At 41.8% G+C, this 22,034-nt stretch overlaps 1 protein-coding gene and 1 long non-coding RNA gene across 5 annotated transcripts in view; one reads left to right on the top strand and one right to left on the bottom strand.

The window, feature by feature from the left end:
- SS18 (SS18, nBAF chromatin remodeling complex subunit) overlaps window positions 1-12,840 on the bottom strand; it is a 46,335-nt gene extending 33,495 nt beyond the window's left edge. For 2 of the 4 annotated variants that reach the window (XM_027674951.1, XM_027674967.1), the window contains exons 1-3: window positions 12,433-12,590; window positions 8,887-8,963; window positions 7,509-7,593 (exon numbers count right to left, since the gene is read on the bottom strand). In XM_027674951.1, the coding sequence (XP_027530752.1) occupies window positions 7,509-7,593; window positions 8,887-8,963; window positions 12,433-12,501 (231 nt within the window). In that variant the 5' untranslated portion in view covers window positions 12,502-12,590. Of the gene's footprint in view, window positions 1-7,508; window positions 7,594-8,886; window positions 8,964-12,432; window positions 12,591-12,821 lie in introns of those variants that run through there. The other 2 variants (XM_027674960.1, XM_027674966.1) reach the window with 2 other exon arrangements.
- Window positions 12,841-18,491: 5,651 nt separating this feature from the next.
- On the top strand, window positions 18,492-21,628 carry LOC113963618. Its single transcript, XR_003532874.1, has 2 exons — window positions 18,492-18,811; window positions 19,864-21,628. It is a non-coding gene; the product is annotated as an uncharacterized LOC113963618 (long non-coding RNA).
- The last annotated feature ends 406 nt before the right edge of the window (window positions 21,629-22,034 follow it).

The following is a 22,034-nucleotide window of genomic DNA, read 5'->3' as shown; positions in this document are numbered from 1 at the left end:
TTAAGGCTTCTAAAAAGCTTGTACTACTGACAATTCTCCAGGATTTCCTTCCCATAAGGTTTTCAGTTTGATGGTATAAGCAATGGATGTGTTTCCTTTCATGCTCTACTCAAAATAAATAAAAATCTGTGTCCCTATTTGCAAAACTAGTTCTCTTTTGGTTAATATCTCATAACCATGTTTTTACATACAACAAACATGCAGAAAATGAGCATGTCCACTGAGAGGTCAGAAGTCAAATAGCATGCAAAGCCTCAAAGAAAGCAAATAGAGAGAATCACACGCTGGCCTTAAAGCAAAGACAATTAAGTGATACAGACACACTGGATCTCCCTGCAAGCACTGAAACTGCTAGATCGTAATGCATTGCTTTCATGACTGGTTACTGCAGTCGTACCTAAGACCTAGGCTACAGACAGCAGCAAGGAATTAAAACTCATCTCTAACAGACCTAGAATACTGTACAAGTTCAAGAAAAGTCTTATTTACCTTTTTGTTCACACTGCTGAGTCTCCAAGATCACTAACACGGTGGTAATGCTGACTTTTTTTAAGAGTATTGTGGCAATACAACATGAATCTTGATGTCCCACATTTCCCATTCATTGTTGACAAAGCCTAACTAACTGGGGGCTGGAGACTATTTTCAAAAGATGCTTACCCCATATGCTTCTTGCTCACAAAACACAGGACATCTTTTTTGTTATGCAAAACCAACATAGCAAATAAAAACGTAAGAGCTTGAAGAATTGGAGGAAGGAATAATTTAAGAAATTAAGTTTTTCACAGAGGATGCAAGCACAAATACATTAGCTTTTATCAATTACGTATTTTCACTGGCTTGAGTTTCTAATAACAGGACAGGAATATGGAGCTTAATTTCTTTTACCCATCAAATCATAGTGGCTCTACTTGTCCCTTGTTTGAAGGGCAGCAGGAAAATTCCTTAAAGTGTAGTCACATAATATGGTAGGTATGAACGCTACATCTTTCCTCCCTTTCTCAAGAAATCTACTAACAAATGTACCTCTTTTAGAAAGTCTTAAGAAATTATTATGATTTTTTAAAAGCTATTTAACCAACATTTAATCAGAGCAACTATTCTTCAAAATCCAAGCACCAGTTCTGACTAATAGCTCCCTTGCCTCTTGACAGGAAACATTTGACCTTCCTTTTGCTCTGTTCTCTATTAAGTCAGTTTACAAATAGTTGAACTTCAATTGGGCATGGACTTGTGTTCTGAAAAGCTAATGCAGAATTATGTACCATACTGCTCTGTGTATCTGCTTTAAAACTAATTTAATCAATACACTAACATTAAATATACACTGAATTAATCTAGAGGTTTAAAGATTGATGCCAGCTGTGATGAGCAGGAAAGCATACACCACAAACAGACTTTCTGCTATACTACCTATCTTGGTTTCTGTCCTGGTTAGAATGGCTGGGACCAATTCATCCCTGGATGGGTGTAACCCAAAACTGTGTATTCTATAGCCTCCATGCCATTTCCCAAAAACTGCTGTCAGTAGAGGCCTGCAAGGTGGGAAGATGTTCCTGTACCCTTTTATGGAATTCCCCGCTCTGATATCCTTATATGGAATTCCCCGCTCTGATAAGAGGGACTGAGCATCCACATGCCCTTTTATGGAATTCCCTACTCTGAGGGAGGGACTGAGCACTCCCGCCTGAACTGGAGAGTATATAACTGGGAGTTTCAGAGCCTTGGGGCTCTCTCTCGTGGGACCCAGAGGAAGACAGCAGACCACCGCTGCTCCCAACCAGGCTGAGACCACCACCCTCGACTGGACTGCAATCACCACTTCTGACCAGACTGCAGCAGCTCTCCCACCAGCAGATTTATTCCCTCTCCCTTTGCTTTGGACTCGGGGGGTGGGCCAAGGTACACCACTTTTGTTCATACCCCAGGGTGCTGGGTTTGTACATTTGGGTTTTGTGGATTAAAACCAATTGTCTGCCTGTATAATTGTACTTATTGCATTATTTTAATAAATTGTTATTCTGACTTATAAATCTCTCTTTTGAATTGAGTTCATTTTGCCTTGCTGGTTAACTTTTAAACCAGCACATTTTTCCATGGGATAGAGTTGATCTTCTTCCTAATAGCTGGTACAGTGCTGTGTTTTGGATTCAGTAGGAGAATAACCTTGATAACACACTGATGTTTCAGTTGTTGCTAACCAGTGCTTACTCCTAAGTCAAGGACTTTTCAGTTTCCCATGCCCTGTCAGCGAGCAGGTGTGCAAGAATCCAGGAGGGAGCACTGCCAGGACAGCAGACCCAAACTGACCAAAGGGATATTTCCACACCATAGAATATCATACTCAGGTTGGGCACTGCTTTCAGCAAAAGCTGTCCCAGTTTAATTACAGTTATATTATTCTGTGGTGATCAGTGACAGGACCCAAGGGAATGGCCTGAAGTTGTGTCAGGGGAGGTTTAGGTTGGATATTAGCAAAAGGTTCTTCACCCAGAGGGTGGTTGGGCACTGGAACAAGCTCCCCAGGGAAGTGGTCACAGCACCAAGCCTGACAGTTCAAGAGGTGTTTGGATGATACTCTCAGGCACATGGTGTGACTCCTGGGGATGGTCCTGTGCAGGGCTAAGGATTGGACTCAGTGATCCTTGTGGATCCCTTCCAACTCAGCATTTCTGTGATTACTATTATAGTATTTTATTTAAATTATTAAACTGTTCTTATCTCAACCCATACATTTTAGGTTTTCTTCTGATTCTCCTGCCCATCCTACTATGACGAGAGGGAAGATGTGTGAGGTGAGTGAGCAGCTGCATGGTACTTAGGTGCCAGGTGAGGTTAAACCATAACACTACCACAGACATCAGTCTTTCCCAGGCATTTAGTACATAAGTGGACAAGAATCTCATAAATTTAAGATTCCTCTCATCATCAGTAACAAGTATTTTATTTCAAAATTTTATTTTAAGTTATTAAAACTGAGCCATATTTTTATTTTCTGGATCCCATCTTGCTTTTTCAAGAAAAATAGTTATCAAGGTAATTCAATTAACATATATTTTAGACAACTTTTATGTTCAAATAAAGGCTACCAAAGAAGCAGAGTGCACTGTTCAGTTCCTAAGACTCCAATTTTTTTCTAGAAACATCACGAGTTCATTAAAACCATAGATTAAACACTACACTTTTGAAAAATAATGTGTTTAAGATCATATGAGACTTTCCACTGTTTGAGTGAAACCATGCTTACGTCAAAGATTCCTATTTAGCCTGCAGAACTCCACAACTTAGGAAAAAAAAGACAATCACCACCCACATACAAAACAAATAAAAAACAAATCTCCCAATAAGGAAGTTGAAGGCAAGTTTTCATCAAGTGCTAGTAATTATGTTTAGTGGTTTTATCTCTTACAGCAGTTGTTTTGGAAATAAACAGCATTTCAGTGCCTGTTGATGTTGGGTGTTTATAAAAAGCAATTACCATTTTATGTAGAAGTATTTTGTAACTAAACAGACTCCGCTCTAATCTGTGTGACAAGTTTGGAAACAACACACAATAAGGGATTTCACAAGTCCTACAAAAAGCTTTAGTTTTGAAATAAATATCTCAAGCAAGAAAAAAAAAATTGCTTTTTTATTAGTTTATTATAATCTTTCCAGTATTGTGAAATTTAGAAAAATAATTCAATGTGATGTCCAGATTTTTTCTACAACTTGGACACAACAAGTTTTCTTGGAAACTTTAGCTTGCTACTGGAAGAAACTGGCACTTTCAACATAAAAGAAAACTGGTATGTTACACAAGTGAGTAATAGTCATTTATTTTCATCACCTTCTTGAAATACACACTGAAATCTCATGCTGAAATCTCATTCTAACAGAAGGCAAGATGCATTATGTAATGAAAACACTGAAAAAAATAAATTTCTGTGTTTAAAAAAAACCCAAACAAATAATTAAACCAAATCAAATAATCAAAAAACCCAATCAAATAATTCCTGCAGACCTCAATATCTGCCCATTATAAAATGGAAAGTTCCCCTTTACATACCAAATAAACTGATGGTCACAGGTTGTTTCCTTATAAATATTTGGCAAAATTAAGACATGAGGGAGAGAAAATGTCCAAGTAGAAAAGCTGGGGTTTTTTTATTCAATAGTTTGCAATGCCTTTTTAAGGCCACTAAAACATTTTCAAGAAAACAAAAAAAATAAGAGTCAGGGAGGACAAGACGCCTGTTCTGGAGTTTGAGATTGAATGTGTTTAGGAAAACACGCACACAATACTTCACTACCGCTTTAATTGCACCTTTGCTCTCCATAGTTCAAGGACACCAATACCTTGTTACAGCCTCCCTCAAAAGCAGCACTAATGAAGTATCACAAGACTTCAACAGTGTTGTTTTCCTCATGGCACAAGCCCTCTTTGGTAAGCTGGCTTGTCTGATAAGGTGGTGGTAAAGAGACATTTAAGACATCTGCTATCCAAGAAAGAACTACCTGCCACAACTCTAAGAGAGGAAACAAAGTTGCATCAACTTCACAGGTGGACTTAGTGCTCTTATCCAGATGGGAAGACATTTCAAAACAGCCCTGCCCTCAAAAATGTTGCTATTCACACAGCTGAGGAAAGACTGGCTGACTCCAGAATAACCTCACGCTCTTTTTGTCTTTTAATGTGAAAGAAGGTCTCTTACCCCAAAAGTCATAATTTAATACTTTAGCATGCACACAAAGACAACAGGAGCTTTGTTACGACACCGGAGTTGCAAAGTTTTTCTAGTTCCCTTCACCCCAGACCCTGCAGTGCTTCCTTTATCTGTTTCACCTTTTCTTCACTTCCAGGTCCCCCTTACGGAAACATTTCTCTGCACAACACTGTTGGCTCACTACACTTCTTGTTCTCTACAGGCAATACCAGAGTATCAGAGAGGATGTCAGACATTTCATTAGAATAGTGCATTGTAAAAGACGAGGACAGAGGCACAGCAGCTGAGTACGAACCATTTCCCCAACAATTTTCCCAGCAATGCTTTATGCATTAAGGCTAAGGAATATTGTTAGAGAATACAATGAAGTTAACATCAGGTTAGAATCATTTTAGCTTGTATTAAAAACTTCAGTGAACCTGGTCATTCATCCTTTTTCTTCAGTGTGAATGCTATCTTAACAGCAGTATTCTCTTTTCAGCCTCACTTTCATGGCTAGGCTTCGCAAACGAAGATTTGGGAAGGGCTCTACCCACGTTTCTTGCAAGCGCATTGGTGGCTAAAAAGGCCAATACGAGAAAGGCATGTCCGGTTGCAAAAGGCACAGCAGAAAGACTCCTTAGATGGTATATTCTACAAGGTCAGTCTCACTTTACTACACAACTATTAGTTTCTACAAAATACCTTGAGTTGAGAAATTTCTTTAGAGTTTATTTAGCTGATTAAAACAGCAACAAGATAAAATTTAAACAAACAAGAAAATACAGTTTACTAGGGGAACAATCTTCCCGAGATGAATAGATGAGAAGCTATCCAGACTCAATCCCTACTAAGTTATGTGGAAAGTTACCGCATTAAGAGTATCATAATTGATGTATTTAGTATAAAAAATAGTAGATGTCTACACACAGAGTATCTTTCTCCATATTTAGCTTTTGCCACCCACAACCCTTGAATTTAGTAAACTGCTCAACAGCTGATAGAGAAGCATAGTGAGGAGAAACTAAATACTTCCAAGTCAACTTGAGCCTCATCAGTTCTTAAATGGAAAACGAAGAGGAAAAGAATCTGAAGTAGTTTATCCTGCATTGTAGAAAGCAGTAGCTCACATGTTCTCAAATTCTTCTAACTAAAATTTACTGGGAAGATAGAAAGAACTTAAAGAATATTGTTCTATAAACCCCAACAAAAATCATCTTATCTGATTATGCTACCACATTTCAGGGAAATCTTCCAAGATTTTGCTTGGTAGGTCAGAGCGTCTACATTTAGATAACACTGAAGATCGAAATTTCATTTTGTGTTTTTGTTTGTAAGAAAAACAAAGAAGCTACTTTTTTTATTCCCCTCCTCAGCTGTCCAAAGGGGACTCCCTCTCCCTCCACCAGACACTATCCTATTTTTCTCAGTAGTGTGGAATATTCCTTCCATTCAGGATCAGAAATGCACTTCAGTCTAGATCTGCAAAAGACTTTCCCAGCCCTATCTTCATTTTCTTTTAAGAAGAGAATGTCATCGCATTCAACTTTTAACAGCAGGGCTGTTCACCAGGGATTAGGATAAGGTCAAATTCATTTCCAGTTGTCATCAGAACCAGGATATGAATTAAGCCTCAAAAAACATATTAGCTGAGGAACACACATAGCCCTCTTAAAGGTTTCTCTCCCTCCCCCTCAGCTACAAGCATGGATTTATAAAAAGAGAAGCCTCTACAGGCACAACAGGTTGGACATAATGAAGCACTGTTTCTATAGTTCTCTAGGTACCAACTTGAAAGGATGCTTTGCTAGTAGCAATGATTGGAGAACACTTCTCCAGAGACCAAAGAAAAAGTAATTCAATTTCAGTTGGTGAAAACTAGTATCTAGGAATGGCTGTTTTACAGACATTCTTTTTAGCTTCATATTACAGAAATGAATCAAGACTATATTAATTCAAGAAAAGTCTTATTACCAAAAAACAAAGAACTTCCTTGTGTTACTCACAATGAACTCCCCAAGCTTTCCGATTAACACAGAAAGCAAACAGATAGCAAGCTATTTTAATGTTTGCTGTTTCTTTCCTTACTGCTCCATAAACAATGGAACATGGGAAAAATTTCATGGATTTTATAAAACAGAGTTCAGGAAGACAGACTCAGAAAAATTCAGATTAAAAAGATAGCAAGTAATATCCAAGAAATGTAAAGCAATGCAGTGTCTCAAGTGAAGCCTGTGAGCCCTTATTTTTTTCCTGTTATCACTACCCACCTTAAAAAAAGATCGCTTTCAAAACCAGGAGAGAGGCAAACAATTTGAAACTCAACTACAGTATAGAAAAGCAGACAAAAATTTACCCAGCCTCATTCCACCGAGGCAAGAGAATGGATGATATTTCAGTGAAAAATAAAAATATAATAATATTTAAAAAAAAAAATCCCATTCCCCCACCTTTCCCTAATGTAAGAGGAAAAAGAGTACTGCTGTAGTTGTTGACCAAGAGCCATATCACATCACTACAGTTCTCAGCTAAGTGGGGGGAAAAAAAATCTATCCTTGAAGGAGGCCAGATAATCTGTGCACTGCACACCTGATTCACAGTAACAGCCTCCAGTTAAACAAGTCAGGTTTTAAGCAAGACCTAAGTAGCGAGATTACTCTAAATACAGCATGAAGACACACTGCATCATGTATTCAATATACAGTAAATCAGAGGCAAAGTGTTTGGTCATTACCTCAAACACTTGTTTGGTTGTTTTGTTTTTTTTTCCTCCAGGAATCCAAATGAAATCTATTCCCTACTTTTGCACTATTTTGTACTTACTGCTGGTAGTAGAGACTGCATGTTCTGGTTGGAGTCAGCTATAGTGGCTAGGTAAACCAAGTTTGTATGCAGCATCTGCTGGTATCTATCAAAATAAACAAAGCAAAACAGATCTTAATTCACAAATACAGTAACATCAGAATTTACTTTAACTCTACACATGTCAAAAAGGCTACCTGTGTAAATCAAGATTCAAGAGACTTAGAAGAGCACCATTATTAGGAATCTTAAGTTTTTTTCCCTCACACTTATCTATTGTCCAGTCTTTACCAATGTCTCCACCAAATCTGTGCCTGTATATTCTCTACTTCTGTCTTGCTGTGAAAAAATCTAAAGCTGGGTGACACTGTTCTCACCTATTTCACTTCCTGCCCTAAACTAAATCACCAGAAGACATAGAGCTCTCTCATGTGTTTGTGCCTGTTCAGTGTAATTTTCATCACAAACACTAGAGAATAAGAGGTCTTTCTATCTTGTCCCAATATACAAGATATCATAGATTTATGTGAATCGTGACCAAGACCAGTGCACACATTTCATTAGGACCTTAAGCTTTGGAAGTTTGCTATGGAATGATTTTCCTGCTACAGAACCACAGTCCTGCGTCCCAACATCTAGTCCGGTCACAAAAATAACCTTAAAATCAGGAACAGAGCAGAAGTACATAACTACAGGCTTTCAAACAGCTTAATACACTAACTGTGCTAGAACAAAAGTATTCCCTTAAACAAAAAACACCTACTATTTATGATCCCCCTCCTACTCCCACACTACCGATTCTCTTGGCAAGGGACTTGAGCTATGTTATGATGCTCTGTCCCATGACTCCATATTTGATTACATGGGTGCCGTGATCATCTCGTGCCAGAAAATGGTAATGAGAAAATAACATTCCTCAACAATTGACTCCTTCTACAGTTCTCACTAGACAGCAAGTCCACGTGGGATATTTTGGCAGGCCAAACATTTAAGACAAGCCTATTTGTTCTCGGGCAAGTGAAAAGTAGGCAGTTTTCAAACATGCCATCATGAAGAAGAAAGGTCCATTTTCCTACATGATTTTGAAATGTTTGAGAAGAAGGCTACCTCTTTCCCAAAGTGTAATTATGATACAGAGGGAAAAGATCTTTGTTATACAGTCCCAATTTTTATGAGCATTGTCATCATGACATCAACTTGCAGTAGGCCACTTACAACATTTCAGTGACAAAAGTGATACTCATACAGCAAATAAAAAAACCCACATAAATTTTATCTGTAGCACAACTTATTTGTTCTTCAGAGCACAGTTCTCCTACAAGGTGAGCTGAACAAATCTATAATGCTGATCTAGATGGAAATTCACCCAGTCCACAGAAGATACGGATTAAGGTCTTACTGAGAGCATTCAGAAGTCTTTCCTTTGTTCTGATAGTCCATTATACACTGAATAAGATGGTTATTTTCATCCAACATCTGAAACAATAAAGAAGAAGTTTGGAGTAAGTTTCATGTTCTCTGCTGAAAGACTGAAAATAAGTTTTGAGTCTTGCTCCTCTTCTCAGAGTTTTTAAAAACAACAACAAAAAAAGTAGTAATCCAAAAAGCTCTACTTCACCAATAATTTATAAAACACTCTTTTGCTCCCATTTTTTCCCTCCGATTAGTATTACTGGTTTCAGTTTAAGGGTTTCATAGCACTACTGTAGCTACACTTATGAAGCATCCTGTTTAAATACTTGCCTGTTCTGCATCAAGTTCTTAGAAATTTTAGAAGTTTTCTGCTTTCCTTCATTTGATTGCTAACAAGAAACTTGCTTAAAAGTTTACACCCCAAGTTTCCCTTCTCCTTCTAAAGCCTGCAACTGTTTATAAATTTAATAACAAAAGGCACTGAAATTGTTATTGATGAGAAGTGAGATGACCAGTCAGATTTGCTTCAAGGAAATGTGCTGGAAAGCTAGGCCGTATTTACATGAAGAATCTCTAACTAAACTGCATTTTATAAATATTTGGTTTAATGGTGTTGTGCTTGAGGAATGGTATTCCCCAGTTTATTGTTCCCACTGAAACACCCCAAACCACCTGCCCCTTGCTCACTTCCCCCTCTGCTGGGCTGGTGGCTGGAGAGGAGAACTGGAGGCACAAAAGGTAAAGATCACAGGTTGAGATAAGAACAATTTGATGGAAACAGTAATTAAATAAGAAAAAAAAACAGTAACAGAAACAACATTAATAACACAGTGTACAAGAGTGGTGAACAATTCACATGTGAGTGCTCAGCACCCAGGATCCTGAAAATACCTGACCCCACCAGGCTATTCGATCTGGAAGGGACTCCTTCCCACATCCCTGATGTAAAGTGGTACAGAATAGCCTCCGGGTCCCAGCCATGCCCCTCCTGGCTAATGGAAAAATTAACTGTGTTATGGCCAGAATCAGGACAAACGGGCACAATAGTTCTGTTATACTTCAGAAGTGTCCACAAAAATGAACACATATGAATTAGATTTTTCTGACCAAAAAAAAAAAAGTAGCTTTAAAAATCATGGGAAGTGGTCAATCTCACAGCTTTCTTCAGAAAGTTCACAAAGTCACATAAACAATAAAAAAAACCAGCCTGGTTTCCTAGAGCTGCACATCCCCACACTCTTGTCTTTTAAACCCCCATCCTACATTCTGATCAGACAAGACTCAGCAGAACCATGAATAATCTGAGCTACAAGCCAAGTTATCCAAGTCAACTGAACAAAACAGAAAATTTACTGCCAAATGGGAAATTTTGCATCAATTTATTCCTTTGTTTTCTTTTACTGGAAAGCTAGTTTAGATCCCTTTAACCAGCTGCTGAATTTCACAAAACTAATAGAATCTTAACCACCTCTAATACTCTCTCCTTCCAAACGTGGTTGAAACTAGCCATGCTTTTACAAGGCTCATGCTTTTACAAGGAAAGCACATCATTACGTGATCTTCACTTCCTTAGGAATCCAACCTACAAAAATTCTACAGAGAGGCAAAAAAAAGAAAGAAGTACTGACTTTTTTTTTTTTTCCCCTCTGACTAATCCACCTCTATTATGAAAAGTGTATAGAGTCAGAAACCTTATGCAGTCCACTCAGGCCTTCTATCCACATAAGAATGACCCAGCCAAGTTTTCTTAAATGTTAACCAGGAATCCACCAGAACTGACTAGGATGATCCCAGCACAAGTATTTTGCCTGAAACTGCTGGATCTGGAAACACATTTAAGCACTAAACATAGACATGACTGCAGTATTTTCAGTTACTGTGCGAGCCTCAGAAACTAGGCAAAGCTGAAGCTGCACTCCCCAAAGAGGATCACAAACCCACTACTACACAGACACATGACACACATACTAACTTCAACTTTTATAAGAAACACAGTGGCCACTTTCATCAGAAAAAAAATAAGGAAAAAAAGGAGATAATACCTTTGATTCTGAAGTCTAATAGAGAACTTGCAAAGGAAGCCTTGAATCAAGGCTCTCCTCAGAATGTCTCGCACAGGAGCGGCTTAGCAGACAGGCAGACCTTGAGACTGCCAGTTTGATGGCTGCATCCTTCACTGCAGCCATGTAAGCTGGACCTCTTGGGGACTAAGGGCTGGGAGAGGGGGAAAAAATGCTAGGGCCAAGAGGAAAGGGAACAAGCAGTATAACTGTATCCTAGATGAGGCTGCAGACAACTATTTTATACAAGTTTAATTGAGCCTTTGCTGATAGAAAATTGAAATAGTTATAAACCCCTACCATCAAAAGAGAATTTAGTTACCAGGTGGATGAAGGTACCTCCAGGGCTTCTGACACCTTATGTACATTACAAAGATTCTTCAGATTTAACTACACTAGGATTTTGCCAGCACATCACCATCAAATTAGTGGTTTGACTACAGCACAAGAGAAACTTGTCTATGTTCTCTGTAAGCACCTCAGAGACCTGAAGTCTCTACAGACTACCTCTGAGCAGCTTTCCACCTAGTGGGTATATATTTTTCACCTACAGTTCTCACACACCAACTTCTCCTGGAGGACTCCATTATAATTCTGGGGTCTTCTTTGAGGTCCATATCCCTGAAACACCTACTTTTTTGACGCTCTAATTCTTTATTAAATCAGAGGTTAGCTGCATTTACCCAAAAGGCTCCTACTACACAAGGAGCTTGTAGCAATCTGAGATGTGTTTGATTCACGGCTATCTACACCAACAACAGTGCGAGTCTTCAGCAAAGTTTCCAAATACCAGCCACTTACTAGTGAACTTGAACATGCTCCTTTATTTCTGCTGATAGAAAACACTGTGGATTCTTACAAATCCTTTACGTGCTTTTCTTTGAGCTCTTTAACGAGTTAACTTGCTCCCTCCCACAAAAGCTTAAATGGAGTCGTCCGGAGCCGCTGTCATTGGCTCCGGCAGCGATGTTCTTCTTTAATCACACCTCAGGTTCTGGGGGAGGGAGCATTAACTTGGCCGACCAAGTTTGGGAGCTGGATCCGCCGCTTACCCCGCAGGGCCCGAAGTCAGGCAAAGGCTCTAGAACAGCCCAGCTGCGGTTCCACCGTCAGGCTCCCCTCGCAGGAAGGGACTTATTCGACTCCTCCGCGTCCAGGCCGAGTTCCTTCGGGTTAATTCAGGCCCGCGGGGTCGATCGTGGAGCCGAGGTGAAGGAAGTAGGGCGGGGTGGGGGCCTCAGGGACATCGCCCGCCCCTGCCCGGCGCCTCACCCGGACCGGGGACCCAACAAGCGCCCCGCTGGGCCCGACCCCGGGCACAGCGAGCCCGGCCCGGCCCCCTTCCTTTTCCCCGCCGGGGCCTGGAAGCTCCGGGCGCTGCCGCCCCCGTTCCCCGCGCGGCAGGAAGCGGCAGCTGCAGCCCCCAGGGCGGCCCGGCCCGGCCCGGGCCCGCCTCCCCTCGCCCTCCTCACCTTCTGGATGGCGGCCGGCGTGATCTCGCCCTTGCCCCGCTGCCTCGGGGCCGCGAACGCCACCGACATGTCTGGCGGGTGCCAGGAGACTCCGCGCCCGCCCCCGCTCCCGCCTGCCCGCGCGCGCGCCCCGCGAATCCAACAGCGGCGCCGATCCGGGAAGAACGCGGCGCGCGGGGGGGCGGGGGCGCGCGCCTGGCGGGACGGCCCATCCCCATCCCGCCGGGGGAAGGCGTTAAGGAGGACAGGCGGCTCCTTCCCGCTTTTCCCGCCGGCGAGGGAGAGCTCCGATGAGACCGCGGCTGCCCCGCACGGCTTGGCCAAAACAACGAGACTGAGAGCCGGCGCTGCGCCGTTTCGAATGTGACCCCCCACCCCTTGTCACGCACCCTCTTGTCTACCCCCTTTCCCTCGGCCGCGTTGGTACGATCCTGCCCGACGCGCCTCAGAGCCGGACAGGCAGGGAAGTGGTACGGCCGGCGGGGGGGGTGCGAGCGCCGTGGTGCGCACGTTACAGGGGACGCGCTCGGACTGTGCCGGGCGGCGCTCTCTCCCTCCCCCCCTCCGCTCAGCGCCGCCGTTGGTTGCATCCGGGCAGCCCGCGCGGGCGGCGGGGCGGGGCGGGGCAGGAGGCGCGGCAGGGGAGCGGGCGCCGCGTTCTGTATTCGCCTGGCCCGGCCCGTCCCGTCCCGTCCCGGCCCGTCCCGTCCGTGAGGGGACCGGCGGTCACGAAGCGCCGGGGGAGGTGCCGCTGCCGCTGTGACACTCCTGCCACGTGCGATGCAAGAGGATGGTGCCAAACTCTTTTCACTGGTGCCCAGCGACAGGATGAGGAGCAGTGGCCCTAAAATAAAACACAAGAAGTTCCATCTCAACGTGAGGAAGAACTTCTTTACGCTGAGGGTGGCAGCGACTGGAACAGGCTGCCCAGGGAGGCCGTGGAGTCTCCCGCTCTGGAGACATTCCAAACCCACCTGGACGCGTTCCTGTGTCACCTGCTGTCGGTGACCCTGCCTTGGCCGGGCGCTGGACTGGATGATCTCCAGCTCGCTGACCTGGGGCTGCTTTTCCCTGCCGAGCTGAGCGGCCGCAGGGAGTGGGAGCGAAACGGAGCAAGGAAAAGCAGCTCCTGCTGCAATTTTGAATATAAATGGCAGACGCTGGCAGTGCTGAAACCAGCCTTGGTTTGTTTCGGTGCAGCCACTGGAGGGAATTTCGGTTTTGCCAAAGAGCCTCATGAGCAAGTTTGCAAAGTCTAAGACAATTCTTTAGAAGAATGAGGAGTTTCATAGGGTAGAAGGTACAGGGATGTTGAAAGACCCCAACTAAAGCATTTTAAACCTGCTTTTTCCTGAGCACATGCCCTGCTTAGCCACACTGTAGGCTGTGGGTACAGAATTCCCTGCCTTTTGCAGAGTGATCCCTGCTCTTGTAGCTGGCAGAGGTGCATGCTGCTGTGGCTGACAGGACACTCACTACTCGATGACAGGACACCACAACACAAAACGTGCATCTTGGTCCTTACTCAGTGCATTGCTTGCTCTATTCCTCAGCTGTTGCTGGCTGAAGGCCCTGGCTCTTCCCTGCAGCCCTAGCCAGCCCTTTGGGTTGCAGCACACATTTGTCAGTGGCATCCATGGCCACCCCGTGGCTGTACAGCTGCTTCCCAACTGGCATGCTCTCTCCTCAGACTGTTCCTAGGCTGGCTTCTTTCCCCAGCCCCATGAAGATTATTCTTCCTGGCTCTGCTGTCCAAGGGTGTACTGCAGCTGCCCATCACCCCCTGCTTTTTTCCCTTGACAACCAGTTCCCAGGCTGCTGGCTCCAAGCTGCTCTTGCATTCCTACAGCATCATGCTCTCCAAGGGCCCACTGCCTGGGCTTTACGCTCTCTGTTACCAGAATGATACTTCTTCTGCCCTGTCTCTTCAGATTATACAGGACCTTGAGTTGATGTGATGCTAATCTGGCTTGCTTTTCTCTCCAGGAAATGTCTCTGGCCCAATCCTGACACTGTAAGTCATGCTAAGGAGGAGCAATGCCAGCATGTCCATTAGGCTGATTGTATTTCTGACGACTTCACTCATCTCCATGGTATCTGGATACATTTTTTTGGACTATTTTGGTCCATTTCTTCTGTCTCCCACACACTTTATCATCATCACTATAATACTGGTAGGAAACCAAAACCAGAAAAAAGGGTTGAGGAAACCTGTTTTTTCTAGAGTTGATATGCTTCATGGTGATTCATGGTTATTTTTGTATGATCTTGGGAGTGAACTCATAGGGTAACTGTTCTAATATCTCTATGTTCAAAAGGATACTTTTTCTAGTTACTACAAACTGCAATGAAGAATCCTAGGAATGAAGAATGCATGATGGCCACGGCCAAATCCGTGCGTAATCAGAAGGTACCATGTCCTAGGCAGTTACTAACAGAATTCTGAGGACTTATTTTTTTGGCAGAAGCATATACTTGGCCCTGGGGAACTGGTGAAGTGTCTGAAAGTGTCCCAAGGCTACAGGCATCTCTAGCAACTGGAAGCAAACATGTTCCCCTGAAGTACATTGAACACTGGGAATGCCACAAAATGTTTTTCTGTTTCCACAAGTGTGACATACTTGAAGATGTCATTCACTGGTTACCCAAGCACTGTACATAAAATATTGTGCACTGAGGTATCTTGGTGATCACGGTGTTTGGGACAATGTGGGTTACATGCCAGCCACATAAATACTGCTTTTAGGATCTGAATGTTCCATTCTCTTCTTCCACATTTTCAGGTTTGTTTTGAGTAGAGGAAAAAAAATATGTTTGTGGGATGCCACAGTTCAGGAATCTTAAAATGAAAGTAGTAATCTCCCATTGTATTTTCCCAAATGGTCCAAATTAAATACATGAAATTTTTTAGTAAATTCCTGTTTCCGTGCAAAATACAGGAGAACAGTGTTTGGAATTTAAGTGTGTCAGTTTTTAGAGGGAAGATATAAGATCATTCGTTCATAGTAACTAAAACCATCTCCGTTGCCTTAAATGTGTCTGAGGATTAAGTTAAATCGATTTATTCCCATTTGTGATATTTTTTCATTCATATGTGTAACATTTTGGACTTCCACATTCCTAAATGGCAACAGATCTAAAGAAACACTGAAAAAAAGGAGTCTGCAGCTCTGTTTTTTTTACCATGCAAAGGGAAATTCACATTCAAAATCAACATTTAAATAATGGCACAGATGCATACAAGCAGGGAAATAGATAGCTACAATGGAAATGTGCCACATGTCTCAGACCTCATAACCACAACAGGGTGTCTCTTTTATGACTTCCTTAATGCACTGCAATATGCCTAGATATCAAAGGACATATGGTATATTTTCCCATTAATTGCACATTTCTTCACTCTTGTGAGTTACTCATAACCTTAACATTATTTAATTGTAATTTAGATGCATAAATCTCGACCACCAAAAAGTGTTTCAAATGCAAACATGTTTCAGTCAGATCTCTCTTCCAACTCTTATTCCAACTTTTGTCAATGTTGTCTTTTCTTTGGTTGATGTGCATTTGAATATGTCATATTTTTGAAGACAGAAGAATGCAGACAGAGGAAGATCAGTCATTTTCTGAAAGATTTTTTCCCCATGTTTTCCAACTCATATTTCTTGGTAAAAAAATTGTTTTCTGCCACTTTTATTATCCAAGTTTCCATAAAGTCACGGACATTCCCATTCACAAGCAGGAAAATACAGAATTCTGCTTCATCAACGTTTTCAAATGTACATTTATAATTTAAAAATTTCAAACTTAGTATTTATGAAGCTATGTACACAGGAAAGAGGACAGCGAAGAATGTTGTGGTAGAACCACCTGCTTAAAGACCTTCTTGGCTAAAGGTTTCTGTATGAAAGTTAAGAATGATTCTTGAGAGTCAGGCATTTCTTAGACAAAGCCTTTAACAGTTCTTTTGGTGACAGCACCTCATTTTGAGCATTCACTTCAAATGACTAGACCCCACCCACTTTTGTTACTGTGGTAAGTATGATAGCTCAGAATTCACTGCTAATAGGATGACGGTGAATTTGAGCCTCCTTTTCAGGGTAGACAACTTTTTCCTCCTTTTCAGAGTAGACAACTTTTTCGTCTTGCAATTAAAAAAAAAAGGGTGTGTTTATGCACGTGTTTTGTAGCATCAGCAACACCGTCAGGTAACAGAGCAGATCCCAAGGAAGAAGTGTCTTTTGTAAGATTGAAAAGGAAGATAGCAAAAGGAAAAAATGCCATTTTTGGTTTAGTATTTCTTCACCAACTGGACTTGGTGATCTCATAATTTTTCTGGGATTTCCTACATACCCAGTCTCTGTGTTAATTCATCTTGTTGCAAAATGGAGCTTGCACCTGAAGGTCTGCCTGTGTAAATGGCTGATGTTCCAATTCTGTTTATTTAAAAACCAGTAATTTGTTATTAAAATACACAACAGTATCAGAGTGGGGTTTAGGGTAAATGGTGCTTCTTGCTTCCTAAAAGGGATCACACTAACAGGATAAATTTGTCTTGAATTTATTCTGCCAGGTTCTTGTCTGTTTTTTTTCTCCCAATTTTGTTGTTTCTATTCTGCACTCGCTATTGTATTGAGTACAAGAAGTAGCTCCTGAAATGCAAGCCTGTGTGTTCTAGTGTAAAACGAAGTACCATCAGCACTGCACACTACAAGGATATTGCTGGCTTTGCCATATTCCAGAAGAGCAGTAACAAACCCAGAAAAAAATCATTGGGATGCTAAATTTTTTTCTACTACCTGTTGTTTGAGTCTGCAAGTATAAATATTTAGAGTAAAGAAGCTCAGAGCGGGTCCAGCAGTTTGCAGTAATGGGAGTAAGTGCAACATCTGAGGTGAGAAAATCTTTCCATGTCCTGATTTTATTCTTCAAAAGGGAATCTTCAGCTACTTGGAACATACGCTATAAATAAAAAATAGCAGAACATCTAATCTAAGCCTCCTTGGCGCTGAAAATTCTTCAAGTATTCTTAGAGGTTAATATTTTATTTTAGGACACAGAAGCAAAGTGCTACAGTTCACTAACTTCCTCATTTTTTGAATGCTCAAAGCAAAGCAGAAAAGACAAATATGAGAAGGCACTGCCAAGCTGTGCTGAAGAAAAGGTAGCAGTGATCTTGATGATCACTGAACTTCCAGATCTGTTAAAAGGCAACACATTTGCAGTGCAGAGGCACACTGTTGTTCTGGGGACTCTCACTTGTGCATCATCTGCATCATCTCCAGCCTTCTGAAGACTCATGACCATAAAGGACAGAGGAGACGACTGAAGTACTACAGGGCAGTACTGCTGCCCTCTCACAATTCCAATCAACAGCTTCCTGAGGGAATATAGAAAGTACAAATTATATCACGTGCAATTTCCTTTCAGAGACCCTGATGTAGTGAAGTAAAGAAGACCCCCCTCATTCTGCTGGGAGTGCTCTTTCCAGTGCTGTCCAGGATGCTCTTGGCCCTTGCAGCAAGGGCACATTGATGGCTCACATTCACCTTGTCCAGCAAGATTTCCAGGCACTTTTTGCAAAGCTGCTTTGAGCAGTCATCCCCCAACATGAGCTGGTGAATGGAGTTGTTACTCCCCAGGTACAGGACTTTGCTCTTCCCTTTGTTAAACTTCATGAGGTTCATGTCTGCCTATTTCTTCAAGCTGTTGAGATCCTCTGAAAGACATACACCACTTGGTGTAGGCAACATCTCCTCCCACTCTTGTAACATCTGCAAACTTGCTGAGGTTCCAATTCTCTACTGTCAACCAGATCAGTGATGAAGAAGTTAAACAGTATTGGCCCCAGTATTGACCTGTGAGATGTATCACTGTTGACTGGTCCCTAGCTGGACTTCATACTGTTGGCCACAACCCTGTTAGACTGGCAGTTCAGCTAATTCTCAGTACACCTCACTGTACACTTATTTAGTCTGTATTTCATCAGTTTGCCTATGAGACTGCTTTGAGAGCAGTTGGGATTAGTAAAATATCCCCTCTCTGCATGCTCAGTGTCTCTGTATTCCACCAGATCCCCTGTCCCTGCTTCCACCTGTGGTACACTTCATTTTTATGTTTGGGTTTTGTCAGGAGCTCCTTGCTTGTGTTCATCCATGTAGGCCTCCTTGCATCTATGCACGGGTGTTTCTTTTCAAGTAGGAGCAAAATGGAGGAGAAGGAAATGCTTTGTGTGAGTGCAGTCTGTAAGAAGAGGGTCCCCAAAGCAGAAGAGGTCTGCTGTGAAAAAAAGGAGACTGCATCCACGGGGAGAAATCTGGTCTGTAGGGATGATGGCTGCTGGAGCATCTCTCTTTCCCTGCTGTGCCACTGAGGAAAGCAAGTGTGCAACTGTTCCAGGCAGGCAAAATGATGACAAAATCTTTGAGTATGCCCCTGGCATACGACGTGTCCTCCTGCCTGACCAGAAGGCTCTCCCTGCATGCTGACAGGAGTAGGCACGCCAAAAGGTGAGGGAAGGTTGAGCTCCAAGAGCAGCAGGGAGCACAGACAAATTCAGTTTAATTACAGTGTCCATAGTTGGTATTTACAAGGTAGGAACTATAGGCCTGTATATTCCCTTAAAATGAGGACAACAAGGAGTACATGATAGAAATAGGTAAACTGCCTCTGAACTACCATACAAATAGGAACTGGCTGCAATTTTCTATAAGCAGCATAGGAAAACAGAAAAAAAATAGTAACTCTGTTGATTTCTAGTATTTATGTTGTTTTAAGGATGTAGCAATGCTTTTTACTGCTCTCTTTTCTTTTTATTCAGCATGAAATTTTAAAGCATGCCTCTCATCTAAAAAGATACTCCAAAAAAGTATCAGAGTGTTGTCCCATAATTGCAATATATTTTACAAGTAAAATAGCAATGTATCTTACTATTAAATCAGTCCAAAAATCAAGTTGAGTTTGCTTTGAATATCAGTAAGAAAAATTCTAAATTGAAAGACTAATAAGAAGCCTTGCTGATGGGAATATGGGCCAAAATAATACCTATGCCTCTTGTGTTTTTATTCTATAGGAATAAAAAAAGGATCTTTTTTTCAATAATGTAATCTACACTTTATTATGAAATACTAGTAGTCTTCTAATAATGACAGAATGTGGTTTTGTGTAATTTTTTTAAATATGGTCACACACAGGTTAGCTATTAGTGTATATGTATTTTTGCAGGAGTAAGGTACTACTGCTCAAAACCTTTAAAATCTGAATTTATGAAAAATATTGTGAACATGGACACTGTGGTTTGGGAGATTGGTACGAGGATATGAAGACTTCTAAATAACTAATTTAATTCTAGAAGAAGGATTCTTTTGGGGCTAGTGGGAATCATTTTGATTTTTCAAAATTAATGGTCCTGGGTTTTTTTAAATCCTCTTTTAGCATCTTGTCATCAGCCTCTTGGATAGCAGAAATTGCTCTGTACTAGTTGCAATGGCAATAGGCAGACTGCAAGGGACAAGAAAGGCAAACCTAGAGATCGAATTCATCAAAACAAGACAGGATGATATTGGAAATATTCCTGGACACCTGGAAGACAACTTTGGGCTTAGATCTGCACTGCCTTCCTCCTCCTCTGCCCTAGATGCTACCTTTTGACATGTCTGTTTCATAAATGAAACTCCTGTTCCATACATGTGTAAGCCAACACTTTCAAACACTTCCCCCCACAAAGAATATTTTCCTTCAGATGGGGACTGAATGAAGGCAGAACTGCATAGAAACTCAGCATATTGTAAGCAAAACAGCCTAGAGCATTCATCTCATATCTCATCTCATCATATAGTTCCATGTGACCACTAAACTGGCTGGTCATGGCTAGTTGCCACTGCAAGGCAAAGGTCTTACCCTAGGCTGTGCTCTTCCATTGTCACTTTTGTGCTGGCATTGCTGCCTGGCTGGGCTGGGGTAAACCAGGATGGAAGCTCTGCAGGACAGAGAGATAAGCCAAGAAGAGAAGATTTCCTGCAGTGTCTCACCCAGGCCAGGTGAGAGCCAGCAGAGCCTCAGAAGAAGCAATTCAAAGAGGAAAGCCACAGTAGCACTGACTTAGATCAGTCTAAATTCCCATACTAGTGTGTGCTTTCTGAGTGTGGCACTTCCTTCTCCTGCCTCTGCTCTGTCCTAGGCACTGCTATCTCCCCCCCAGTGCTCCTTCTGAGGCTGCTTTGGAGCCCTTGTGAGTTGACTCAGCTCACCAACCTCACAGAAAAAAAAAACCCTCTTCATTTGCTTGTTGGATTGATTCAATGCGTAATTATATGAATCCCATAACTCTGTGAGGGAAAGGGGGAGTGAAGGAAGAAGCTGGAGGAGGAGATGGAACTGTCCTTTTCTGATGGTCAAACCATTATTGCCACCCACTGAGGGTGCAATTTGATGTTACACCTAAGGAATCCAACCATGCAAGGTGCAAGTGAAGATAACAGTGCTAAACTCACTGATCTGATGTAAAGTGAACTCTTTTCTTTGGTGAGTTGCCACAAAGCTGTGTGATTGTTAAATCCAGTTCAAGGGAAGCTGCAGGAATGTCTCTGTGGAACTTTTTGGGAAGAACAGAACTGTTGTATTTTATGGCACTCTCCACTTAGATTGTGCTATCAGGATGTTAAATTGTCCTCTTTGCATGCTTTCAGAAGGGATAAAAACAAAACTCAGCTTGTCAAAGAAAATTTAGTTTTGAGTTGGGTCAACACAGTGATCTGACTTAAAAACTGCAAAACAGTTCGTCCTAAACCAGAGAGAGAATGAAAAGATAAAGTGAGGGGCAGGAGATAGGAGAATCTCTTTTTTGATTGCAGTGTGCTCTTACATTGGCTGACGCTGAACATGGAGCTGCTCCCCAAGAAAGGGAGTCCAAGTGACTGAAGAAATTTTCAGCTTTTTGTAGTAAACAGCTCATCAAAATGATCTAACTTCAAAAAATTCATTATCTTTTACTTTTGCAAACTGTGTTTTCCCTGGCCTCACAAGCAGATGACTTTGTGGGAGAATGGAAGAATTAAGAACTGCACCAGAGAGTGATTGACTATGAAATTGAGAAGTACGGAACTTAGCTGGCTTGACCATCAGGAAAGTTGTAATGTGGTATTATGCTTTGGATTTTCTACAGTAGCTTGTAATGAAGAAGAATAAAGACATACCTCAGCAACTGTCTCTTCTTACACACTATTAAGGAGCTGTAGCCCCATTTCCTGGTACTATGGGATGGTGGGAGTGGTACAATACCAAAAACATGATGTGTGGTACACTAGGGAAGAGGGTGCTTCTCATATGTGTTTTTGGAGCAGCTAAATCCATTTTTAATTCTGCAAGTTAACTTTCTGTAAACTTAAAAACTGTTATGGCCTGAAACTGACTTAAAATTGCTATTTCTCAGAAGAAGGTTACTCCTGTGTGCTGTTATGAATTTGTCTCTGTCTTAATCTACATTGCTTCTTCAGTGGTTTCTAACTCAAAAAAAGTTGCAATGGTTTGCTTCTTTTTAAATTTGTTGAATTTGTTGCTAGTTAATGAAAGAGTCTTTGTGATTACTTTATCACCATAATTATACA

Source organism: Neopelma chrysocephalum, unplaced genomic scaffold (genome assembly GCF_003984885.1).
Source record: "Neopelma chrysocephalum unplaced genomic scaffold, ASM398488v2 Primary Assembly neopelma1_22, whole genome shotgun sequence".
In the NCBI taxonomy this organism is placed as follows: Eukaryota; Metazoa; Chordata; class Aves; order Passeriformes; family Pipridae; genus Neopelma; species Neopelma chrysocephalum.
Note: the sequence above shows the minus strand (reverse complement) of the source record. Positions and strands in the feature narration are given on the sequence as shown.